The sequence below is a fragment of the Tachypleus tridentatus genome, chromosome 6, assembly GCF_004210375.1.
Source record: "Tachypleus tridentatus isolate NWPU-2018 chromosome 6, ASM421037v1, whole genome shotgun sequence".
Taxonomy (NCBI): Eukaryota; Metazoa; Arthropoda; class Merostomata; order Xiphosura; family Limulidae; genus Tachypleus; species Tachypleus tridentatus.
The window spans coordinates 79,496,452-79,509,226 of record NC_134830.1 but is presented as its reverse complement, the minus strand read 5'-3'; the positions used below and the strand labels follow the sequence as shown (position 1 = coordinate 79,509,226).

General features: G+C 33.5%; 2 protein-coding genes across 2 annotated transcripts in view; one reads left to right on the top strand and one right to left on the bottom strand.

Annotated features, from left to right (window-relative positions):
- LOC143252881 (rho GTPase-activating protein 18-like) overlaps positions 1 to 12,775 on the top strand; it is a 165,385-nt gene that overhangs the window by 112,845 nt on the left and 39,765 nt on the right. The window lies entirely within an intron of this gene.
- LOC143252882 (uncharacterized) lies at positions 4,407 to 11,216 on the bottom strand. Its single transcript, XM_076505690.1, has 3 exons — positions 11,066 to 11,216; positions 5,961 to 6,095; positions 4,407 to 5,699 (listed from the first exon to the last, which is right to left on the bottom strand). The coding sequence occupies exons 2-3, from the start codon at positions 6,092 to 6,094 to the stop codon at positions 5,066 to 5,068; spliced, it is 768 nt and encodes a 255-aa protein (XP_076361805.1). The 5' UTR covers position 6,095; positions 11,066 to 11,216; the 3' UTR covers positions 4,407 to 5,065.

Here is a 12,775-nt window from a genome sequence, read left to right as displayed (position 1 = left end):
AAGTATGTATATACTGATGATAGCTTATTAGGCTGTGGTGATACGTATCAGTTTTAAGCAGTACAAGAGAGATAATGTGAGGGTCAAAATGTCTAGCATGATAGGGAACAGATAAATTAGTTATGGGTTCAAATTTATGATATGTTTTGCATAATTTGTAAACGAAGAAACTTAGCTCGAATCACTTTGGGGAATATCATTTATATTTCATTTCAGGTAATTTACTAATCACATCCTAGAACAAATGTATACAACAGATATTATTATATTTGGCTGAATGTCAGTATTTTATAAATTAAAATATTTGTAGTTTTCATGATCAATAGCATGTCTATTTACACAAGTTTTGTTAATAATTGTTTCAGTAAGTGTGATACTTGTTAAGACTGTGATTTTACTTTGTTTCTTAAAAATATTATATTACTCTGTGATGAAACTTGTGTTACATAAGAAAATATAAATGGAAGCTTATATTAGATGCTTATAGAACATGTTAGAAACTGATACTCATGAGGTGTAATTTACTATAAAAGACTAAGCAAGATAAATAATTGTCTGGTATTTGATCTTTATTCTGAACAGAGTAGAATTAAGTTATTTTTTTCTTAGGTAATTATCAATTTAAAGTGAACATAAATTATTTTTTCTGATTGACTCTGCCTAATCTTTTGGCTGCACGTTTGGCACAGCTTAACCCAAATGAGTTGTGAGCACAAACATTGTAAAAAATAATGATGTTATTGATTGGAATTAAGCAAAAAGCTATACAATGGACCATCTGTTCTCTGCCTACAAGGGGTATCGAAACGAAACCAGTTTCTAGCATTGTGAGTCTGCATGATGATAACAGGCTACGCCCAGCCCATGGGGTCTTCCACTAATATAAATATTGTCACATAATCAACTGGTGTAACGATTAGAAAAGGTGGTTCAAGATAGTTTATTATTGTTGAGCGTCACATATTATAACATGAAACAGATGTCACTATTGTAACCAAACTATATGCCTCTGCTGTAACATTGTATAGATATAGTTATTGTAGTAACTTATACGCATTTGTATTGTCGGACTAGATACGTATGGTCGTTGAAGTTTTCTAGGTAGACATCGGTGTTTTTACACTACTGACATGAAAATCAGAATCACTTATATCAACGTTATTTATATGATTAGATACGTGATTGTCAAATCACTTTCATTCGTTAAGACTGTTGTCTAAAATTCAATAGCTTGATCTATTCCTTAACTGGGATTTTTTTACAAATGTTTATTAGCTTGTCGGTTAAATGTGTGGCACTTAAATTTATTAAAACATGATAAGTTCCTTTAAGGCTATAACAGAAGAGAGTGTATTTTCCATTCTTTTTCCAATTCATTCTAAGTGCATTTCACGTTATAATCGGATGCAGAATGAAAAACGTACATGCCACAGGCGTGTGTGAAATTTTTCTTTTTTAGTTTTTTTAATTGTTATGGCCTCTTTTTTTTTTCTCTCTCAACGTTATCAGACTTTTATGGGGTTCATTTGACAGTCCCAATAACACTGTCCAACGTGTAAGTATTATATACGAGAATATGAATATAAAAAGTTGTACTTCATGAATATGGTCTTTTGTTTCTATTGTAAATAAATCAAAACATATATGCAATTCGGAACGCTTTTACTGTATTTGTGTGCAGGGTGCTTTTACAATAGAATCAAGAAACACTGGTCATGTAAGCTCAACTTAAAAGTATTATAATTCAATACTTAGTCCCTAATGAACTTAGACAGAAATATCACCCTATGAAATATTAAACAACAAATCATGAAGAAATTTTCTTTCGAGAAGCACTAAACGTTAACCTGCAGTAATGTCATCCACGATATGTTTTGCGCAAAATAATAAAAGACAAAGATCAAGTATTGATTTTCAGAATTCTCTTACCGTTTTCAAGAAAGTTACATGAAGAAAATGAAACCTTTTGAATCGCACTAACTTTCATTTTAATATCCTCAAAAAATATAAGTGTTTAAGATCCCCGATAGTAATAAAGTCTAAGAAATCCTTAGCACCTGATGTCCATTCGTTTTTCCTAATTTTATTTTGTAAATTAAAGTTGTGATGATACTATTATCTGGAGTAAGGGGATAAATATATAGTATTTTACCTTGTGGACTGGAATAAAGCGGTTATGCATACAGTGTTTTACTTTGAGTCAGGGCTGAAGTAAATGGATATGCATATAGTATTTGAGCTTGAGACAGGGCTGGATTGAGTGAATATATACATACACATATATGTATTGTTTTATCAGAAGAAAGGTTCTATCAAATTCATTAAACCTATTTTTTTAAAAGATGTTTTAATTCACTGAATGAGTTATTTTTGCCAAAACCAAAACGATATTCCGAAAAATCATTTACACAAATATATTAATAGTTTGAATTGAATTTTTGATTTGCAAAAAACATCAACAACATAAAAAAAATCTTACTTAAAAGGTGTGACTATTTTGTTGTAAGCATACTGGATAACAACAACATGTGAAGCTGTGACACTCCTTGACATTAATGTTACAACTAAACTGGAATGGTAGGTCTAATCAGGAACAATTGTAAAATGCTAAGTAAGAATGAAAAATAAAAATATTGAAGTATGCATTTACTGTTTACAAAGGTAACATTTCCTTGCTTTTCTTTTGAAAGTACTATTTGGGCCACCCTAAAAATATATAATTATACTATATGCTTGAAGAAAATCTATAAAATACCACAAACCTCGAAAAAAATCTAGCTTACATTTCTAAAAAATATTTTCCTCAGATAGATTTTGAAACTGTTACAGGAACATGTGTTGCATTATTTTTTAATTATACTTTATAAAAAGATAATACACGAGGGTTATCTGCGCTAGCCGTCCCTAATTTAGCAGTGTAAGACTAGAGGGAAGGCAGCTAGTTATCACCACCCCTTGCCAATTCATGGGCTACTCTTTTATCAACGAATAGTGGGATTGATCGTCACATTATAACGCCCCCACGGTTGTAAAGGCGAGCATGTTTGATATAACAGAGATTCGAATCCGCGACCCTCGAATTACGAGTCGAGCGTCTTAATCACCTGGCCATGCCGGGCCATCGTTACGTCTGTATTACTAGTTGCTCATTTCAGTTCAGTATATACGATCTTAACATATTTTATAAAGAAAAAAGATTAGTGTAAAATTCTTAAAATTCACTTAGTTCGTCATATTTTATGCCCTCTATGGCACAGTGGTTTGTCCCGAACACACCACACACTTGCAATTGTTGGCGTTATAACTGTGAAAATTAGCCTCGCTTTTCGTGAAGTGTATGCATATGCGACATATGATGGTGATTGGTTGTCAACTACTGGCCAGAAGCTCCGCTTTAGCCTGGTACGGCCAGGTGGTTAACGCACTCGACTCGTAATCCGAGGGTCTCGGGTTCGAATCCCCGTCACACCAAACATTCTCGCTCTTTCAAACGTGGGGGTATTATAAAGCGACAATTAATCTCACTATTCATTGGTAAAAGAGTAGCCCAAGAGTTGACGGTGGGTGATGATGACTAGCTGCCTTCCCTCTAGTCTTACACTGCTAAATTAGGGATGGCTAGGGCAGATAGCTCTTGTGTAGCTTTGAACAAAATTCAAAACATGCCAAAGAAATCTCTGTGCTTTAAGGGTTTCTGATTTGACCATTTTGTTCATATGTTCAGCGAAATGGAGTTCAGATTGAAAATTTTAAATACGAGGTAGTATTATAAGTCTTTTCTTGGCGCAAACAAAAACAAATCTTCACAATGCTAATTTCACCAATCTTGTCTAAATGTTTGACAGTTTTAAGGCTCGTTACACCAAGTTATTCAGAAGTCCATTTACAAGTAAATAATTCGGAAACAGGAAAATATAGAAAAATATTTTTAGTGGTAAGGAAAAAAGGTGCTGTGACCCTATCCTGTAGGAATATTATTAAGGTAATTTAAAATAATGTTTATAACTAAAACTTACCTCTTGTAGTTGGAATTCCAGCTTTCACAATTGTCATATATCTATGTGAACAGATATGAGAACTTAAGATCTATAGGCTAAAATTTGTCACTATCAAACAAATGAAAAAAGGAACTTTTCTTTCAAATTCCAAGAAAGGTAGCAATAAAACTTCACCTTGATCACTGTATTGCTAGCATTCGCAGTCAGTTGGATAAACTATTTGTTCTAGCCAACACATAATTATCTTTAGCTAATTGATTGTTAACAGTGAATAATATTTTAGCCATGAATTTGAGCACGCTTATGTGCTCTTAATGTTACCTTTTTGTTTTATTCTTCCACATGCAATGCTTACAAATACATAAAATTTACACTTCATATGTTTTCCTACCATATAGGGCCTACTTCTTTATATCTCATTTCAACTGAGCTGATGGTTACCTTTCCTCCATATTGCAGTATGTGCCATGTTTGTCTGAAAGTTGTTATTTATAATTCCGTTTTTTGAAGGGTAATTACCTACTAACGAGCGGCGCAGAAGGGGAATGACAGTTTAGACAAGGAACCTTGTGGGTTTGAGGACCCAAATTTTCTCTTTATTTTCCTTTCACATGTGAGGCTTCCACTGGAGATTACTTATGGTAAATGGTATATTTATATCACTGCGAATCCAGATTACGTACATATCTGTTTCATTAAGACACATTTTACCCTTTATACATTGATTCTATACTTATGTTTTCTCTTAATATGTTTTAGTTGTGAATAAATCCTTTTGTTTTTGTTGTCTAGAAATTGGTTATATATAAATAAATGTAATAAACGAGCAAAATAATGTAATTTTATCAAAACTTTTAAAATGGTGACAAGGAAAAGAAATTTAATTTCATTATTTTATGATTACAAAAGAAGCTATTGAAATGATTGTCTCGTACGAAACAGCAAACTGCTATCACAGACTCAAAAAAAGCTTTGTATTTAAATTTTCTGTTTAGTGATAAATGATGATTTTCAAAATTCTATTATGAAAATAAAAATATTTCTTTTTTTTTAAATGGAACTTACTTCTATTTGTGACCTTTGAAAGAAATTCCAAAATGAAAGCGACCTGACAAAGGTATTCGTATCACAGTACGTCCATAATATCCTTGGTGGCCAAGACCTCCACCATATCCGCTTTCATATCCTTTACCGTAAATAGAAGAGCCGTACCCTTCTGGAAAATAGCCTCCACCATAACTTTCGACATGAGCTACACCGTGAGGTGGGAGATAATCTCCACCGTAATTTGGTGGATAATCTCCACCTTTATTCGGGACATAATCTCCCCCGTAATTTGGTGGATAATCTACACCCTTACTTGGGGGATAATCTTCACCTGTACTTGGAGGATAATCTCCACCTGTACTCGGGGGATAACCTCCATCGTAATTTGGGAAATAATCTACACCTTTAATTGGGGGATAACCTTCACCTTTACTCGGGGGATAATCTCCACCTTTAATTGGAGGATACTCTTCACCTTTACTTGGAGGATAATCTCCACCTTTACTTGGTGGATAACCTCCATAGCCACTATCTTTTTTGCCTTGTGCTTCATAATAGTCTGGTTGCTCGTTATATACTGGAACTTCCTTATAAACAGGAATCTCTTTCACAACAGGAACCTCCTTATACACCACCTTTTTATGAACGTAAGTGCTATATTTGTGTAGAGAAAAGAGTTTGCCGTTAGTTTTTTTTAATAAACGTTGTGAGGTATGTGTAACAACTACGCAACTGAGGACTTGAATTATCAACGACAAATTGATTAGAAGCTCACTTAGAGTCAGTTAAATATTCTCGATATATTACTTTACTAGTAGTTCCAAATTTTTGGTTGTTTATTCTATTCTCGTTACAAGTCTTATTTAAATAAAATATAGGATAGTTTGAGTTTTAAAATGATAGAAATGTGCTTACGGTGGTTTTCTTGCTAGAAAGATTTTTTTGATGATAGGTATTGGGATGGGTAGAGGAAGAATAAACGCATCACTGTATGCCACCACTAGCAGAACACCAACCAGTGCAAGCAATATCAGCCATGAAGTCCTCATTCTGGAATACAAGAACATTTCATATTTTAAATACCATATAGCCATTGGAAAACATAATAATGAATTATAACTGCTGTTCTTAGTTAAAATTTTGTTTACATAAATGTTGTGATTACTTTACTTAACAAGTTATGTTTTTTCTTTACATTTTCAGTTACTTTTCCAACCGATGTTTTACGGGGTGTCCTTCTTAAAGTCAGAAAAATACATTAAAGTAGCAGTGTTACTGATAGTGGCACAACGTTTTTACAGAACTTACAACCCTAGAAACCGTGTTTCAATATCTGTAGTGGGCGGAGCAAAGATATCCCATTTTGTAGCTTTTTGCTTACTTTTAAATAAACCAACAAATCTTATAGAATTTAAATTTTACAGAACTATACAGACTGCCAACCCTCTCTTGCATTCTTATTAGCTATTTTTAGGATGTGAATTGGCCTTTGTCTTTACGTTTTTATCATAATAACTAAATGCATCAATACTACCAACGTAAAACATGCTACTTATTTTCAACTGCATACACAAAATTCAGTTTAAGAGAATGATTATGTTCATTTGTTACGAACTGTAACAGCGGTTACTACGAATTTACAACGCTAAAATCAGGGGTTCGATTTCCCTCGGTGGACTCAGAAGATAGCCCGCTGTGGCTTTGCTATAAGACAACACACAAACTGTAAACGATCTAACTTATATTACGCTGCATAAAATACATATAGTTAAAATTAATACTTTTTACTTACTTGCTTTGCGTTAAATTATGAAATAACTGACATTTTTCACCTTAATCCCCAAACAAATGGCATTAGTATGAGGAATTATATTTTACAAATCTAAAACGGAACTAAAAGTTGATCATTTCTTTAAATTATTGAGGCCCGGCATGGCCAGGTGAGTTAAGATGTTCGACTCGTAATCTGAGGGGTGCGGGTTCGACTCCCCGTCGCACAAAACATCCTCACCCTTTCAGCCATGGGTGTGTTATAATATGACAGTCAATCCTATCATTCGTTGGTAAAAGAGTAGCCTAAGAGTTGGCGGTGGGTGGTGATAACTAGCTTCCTTCCCTCTAGTTTTACACTGCTAAATTAGGGACGACTTGAGCAGTTAGCCCTCGAGAATCTTTGCTCGAAATTTAGAACAAAATAAACCTTCAAATTATTGCGGTGTAGTTTGTAACCAAGAAATGCTTACATCAGTCCCAGCTAAAATATGGAAACGAAACCCAGGAATTTGGACCTCATTTCAATGCAGTTCAGTAAAAGGATTAAGAAAAATAAAATCTTCACTGAAATGAGTCTAAAATTATTTAAAAATGCCTCCCGCTAGAACAGCGGTATGTTTTCGAATTTACAACGCAAAATCAGGCGTTCGATTCCCCTCGGTGGGTTCAGCAGATAGCCCGATGTGGCTTTGCCATAAGAAAAAATACACAAACAAACACAAAATTATTTAAAATTTGCTTTAATGTTTAAAGCCATGATGAATAACACTAACTCTTAGACTATTCCTTTTATACTAATAAACGGAACCATGAGAGATACTGGAGTTAAAAAGTATTTTATACATAATGGTGACCTTTTTCATACTGGAATCTCAAGCTTTAGTATGTTACTCGCTGAATATATTTTTACACTACATTTGTATTTAGTTTTTATAAATAGTTTTTTTTAGCAAACTTAATAGCTAAAACAGTGGAGCGTAGAAGCTAAGCTACTACACCTCTTATCACAGAATGTGAAATAAACTTTATTTTGAAAATATGTATTCTTTGATATAAAATCTCTTGTTCTTGTAAGTACAGTTTCATATTTGATAAAATACACTATTTTAAGCTCTGATGTTGTTTCGTATGTAATATTTAATCTTGGGGTAGTCTTGAAGTTAATAACACTTAAAACGTTGATTATGATCTGTGTCCTTTCCTATTTTTACATTACGGTTATAGCCCACCTGCGGACTTACACAGCTAAAAACCGAGTTTCGATAACCGTGGTGGGCATAGCACAGGTAGCCCTTTGTGTAGCTTTATGCTTAATTTTAAACAAACAAATAAATTATGGTTATATCATTTAGATTTTCAACGCGACTTACATTCAATTCTAAAGATATGCGAAAATTAACATATTAAATGTAACACTAGGAATTCTCATGTGTGTTTCTTTCTTATAGCAAAGTCACATCGGTTTATTTGCTGAGTTCAACGAGGGGAACGGAACCTCTGATTTTAGCGTTGTAAATACGTAGACTTACCGCTGTACCAGCAGGGAACAGGAATTCTCATATCCCTGCCTTTTCTCTTGTGGCTTTTAATGTTCACAAGTTATTAAGCCACAAAGATTTTACAAATTATTTTCTTTTTAAAGTTCTCAGTGTTAACTAAATGACTGAAACCACTTTCAATGATGACGACAAACAAATTTAGTTCCGCTCTCTATAAACAAATCGGAGATATCAGTATGGGCAGCAATATTACTGTCTTTTGGATTCTATTTTAATGCATTTCTTTGAATCATCAGCTCTTATTTAGTAGAAGTTTGACACTAGATGGTAGAAATACACTGACGACATTTTCGTTATATGATATCATGGACTCCCTTCTCTTTTGGAGGCTCGGCATAGCTAGGTGGTTAAAGCACTCGACTCGTAATCTGAGGGTCGCGGATTCGAACCCCCAATCGCTTCCAAACATGCTCACCCTTTCAGTCGTGAGGGAGTCATAATGTTACGATCAATTCCACTATTCGTTAGTAAAAGACTAGCCCAAGAGTTGACGGTGGGTGATGATGACTAGCTGCCTTCCCTCTAGTCTTGCACTGCTAGATTAGAGACGGCTAGCGCAGATAGCCCTCGAGTAGCTTTGCGAGAAATTCAAAACAAACCAAACTCCTTTGGAACTGTCGAATTCTTTAATAATCAACATTTGGACATGAACTCACTCCTACCTATACTAATAATGTCCGGAAGTGTATGCCCTTTCTTGATGTCATGCTAACTTTTGAAAACAGTAAACTTGTTACATCTGTATATTCCAAATCACGTGTTTAAACCAGTAATTTTACTCTATAACTCATACCATTCACCAGCTGCCAAACGAGGTTTCATAATCGGTTAACGTAAAATAAATGAAAAACAATACCTGTAATACCATTGACGATAAGAAGAAAGTTAGGATGAAACTTTAAAACTACTATCGTCTAATAGCTATTCGTTTAGTTGCATTACTCATTCCACAATTTTGACTCATAAGACTTTAATAAACTACAGTAAAAAAAAAAAAGACACTACCATATCAAAACACCGTTTCATGATTTATACCTATATCCCTTCGTGGATAAACTTTTAGCTATAATTCTTTTTCAATCGATTAGAAGATCTGAATTGAATATCCACATCATACAAAAACCCGGTAACAAACTGAATGATATATTAATATACATTCAGCTGTTAGTAACAACACAATCCATGCAAATCCAGAGAGTGTTTTGCTAAGATCATTAGCTTATAGAAGCACACTTAGGAAAACAGTCTATGAAATTACATATACACAACATTCAGCTACATATGTATGTGAATCAAGTTAACCGACACGTGATCGTTTCAAAGAACACATTTTAAATCCGGTATGGTCAGGAGTTTAGGCCGCTCGGCTCGTAATCTGAGAATCGCGGGTTCGAATCCCTGTCACACCAAACAAGTTTGCCTTTTCAACCGTGGGTTCGTTATAATGTGACGGTTAATCCCACTATTTGTTGGTAAAAGAGTAGCCCAAAAGTTGGCGGTGGATGGTGGTGACTAGCTGAGTTTCCATATGATCTATTAATGTAATTAAATATAAAATTAATGATTTTACAAAACAAAACTGTGCATCTCACTGTGGAAGATGGAATAAAAAGTCGCAATTAATATATAAATATGAGGTGAAACCCAATTAAATATTCGGTAGAATAATTCGTCGCCCAACAGTGTGTCAACGATACGTTGTGTAGATTTGTAGAAGAAACGCAATTGTTTGAGCAGTGTTGATCAAATTCTGAAGGAGTTTAAAAGCCATACTCGTTTAAGAATGACTAAAAGTTATGTAAATAGTTATTAAAATAACCAGATGGCTATTTGACCCACAGTTCTTGGTTTTAAGCCTTAAAAGTGAGATGCGGACAATGTCATATCGGCCAAAGTTTGTTTCAAAGTGAGAACTTGATTATATTAGGAAAATTACTTCAAAAGAGTGTTTGTTTCCAAGTGGGAATCTACTTAGGTAGGTAATTTGGTAATTATAATAGCTTGCATTTTTCAAGATGAAAAATTACACATTGTTGTAAAAAATTCGGCATTTTTGCAACATAAAATTGGCGTTACAATTTTTCACGAAGTATAAAATCCGATACTTTATCAAAGTAACGCCAAATTTTTGTAACAAAGTGCTACCTATTTGCAAAAATCTGTATTTATGAATAGGAAAGCAACATCAAAAGCTTATTTTAAAGCGAGAGTCAGTGAACGTGGACGAGAGACATTATCCCAGATCTGTTAAATGTAGTTTTTTTTTGTAAGTTTGCTTTATTTGTATAGCCATTATTTACTATAACTTTGTGAAAAGTGTTTAAGTGAGTACCAATATGTGCAGAAATAGTTATACGAATCACTACTATATGTATAGTCTTTATTTTATGCTTTCATATACAGTTAGGCCTATCAGTCGTAGTAGACCTTGTAAGTCAGTATATCTTGACCTCTGCTTATGTTATTCTCTCATTCACCAGCGGCTCTGCCATTGGTTTCGCATGTTTCAGAATGTAAATAGTTATTAAAATTCCTTTGTTCTGTAGTACGTTAATAGGTAATAATAACTGAAAAATTAAATAGAACTTAATTATTAAACTAGTTGTACACTTACATGCTAACAATAAAGGTATGCTTATTTACAGGAAATGACTTAATCCAAAAGGTACAACTTTAGACTCACAGTACCTGATAATCGAAGAATGAAAGTATTTGCAACTAAAGTTGTGTGAAAGCACTCTTAATACAACTGACGTTGCTCCTGAAGCTGCAAACTTCGCTGCTTACTGAATCGTTTCGCAGACAGTTCTTAGTTATAGTTGGTGTTTATAACTTTTTTAAGAGGCGAAAGCGTCCTTACTAACCCAGAAAGTTCGAATTAGAATTACACACACACACAGCAGCCTTAAACAAACAAGTTCTGGATCACGAAATATTGAGGGTAAAGAAAATAGCTCAGACTATTTTAGACAAATTATACTGCCGTTGGCCAAGAAAGTGCCCTGTAATACTCACACTACCGGCCATTGACCTCCAAGATTCTTCTTTATATACATTCAAGGGAGGGAGAGGACACAATTAGACAATTCAGTTCATTTCTGTTTCCTTATCAGTCTCATTTTTCTGTTGGTTCAAAGAAAGTCGTTTCTCACTTTACGTTTCATTTAAATGTTTTGAGTTGGAAATGTCTGATTAAATCAATTTTATGAAAATTTAGTTAAAAGAAAAGTTATTTTTATTGATGTATTTAGAACTGTCCTAAAGAAATGGGCGCGGTTTTAATGAAACTGGTTTTAGGATTTCGACTTATTTGTACTCCCGATGTTTTTGGCGCTGTTTCTAGTCTATTTTCGTTTAAATTCCATTGAAAAATTTCGTCAGCTTGTCATCTTTCCATAGTTCGAATTTTATTTCTACTTAATTTTAGTAAGCGTTCCAAAAATTTTTCCGTCTGAAGGTCAAACTGTTATATTTTAAAAACGTTTAAATAGATATATACAATGTGGGACAACTCTTGAGGTCAACGAACTATATAAATAACAACAATAATTTTACATCATGCCGATGCATTATAGAAAATAAAATATACGATAATTTTCCTTGTATGATATTAATCTTCTTATTTTACATCATAATAAATAATGTGAATATTAGGACACGTTTAAACGTCTTCATTTCCGGGTTAAATTTCACTACCAAGTAAATAACGACAAAAAGACGAATATGAAAATAAATTATTTTTTCAAATGATTTCATGGAAGAGCAGATGTAATAACCTTTGGAATTATTTAGCTGAATAATATAACAAACAAAAATATTTTTTAAAAAATTGAAGGTGCATGTAACTCTTACGGTACCGCTCTTCTTTTTTTTTTTTTTTTTCGAGGTAGTTTACGAAGTTTATAAACAGCCACCACTATAGTAGTACACATTATATGCAATGAATGGGGAAAACATGTTTTAGTATGTTATAATATCATTAGATTAATAATCTAAAATTGTAACAGAAAGAGATGCCGTAGTACAAGTTACACGTTAGAAAGTAGATAGGTAATAAGAATCAAACATTTTCATGCATGTATAAAATTTGTAGTGTATATAAAATTCAGTATTAAGACCTTTATCTCTGGTTTAGCTACGTTTTTGCTATGCTAGTGTTGTTCATACCACCATGAAATATTACTTTCAGGGTTAGATTGATTATGTGATTTAATTCAGCATACCGTATACATTATAAACATTAAATTTAAGTTGCTTCAACAAAATAAATAGTTCACCGCTGGTACAACGGTAAGTCTATGGATTTGTAATGCTAAAATCAGCGTTTCGATTCCCCTCAGTGATTTCAGCAGATAGCCCGATGTAGCTGTGCGATAAGAAAACACACATACAAAGTGT

Bases quoted from the DNA above. Each gene is read 5' to 3' on its own strand.
- LOC143252882 (XM_076505690.1), bottom strand. From the start codon at position 6,094: ATGAGGACTTCATGGCTGATATTGCTTGCACTGGTTGGTGTTCTGCTA. The intron at 5,700-5,960 runs GTAAGCACATTT...ACACAAATATAG, and splicing joins TTTCTAGCAAGAAAACCACC to CACTTACGTTCATAAAAAGG.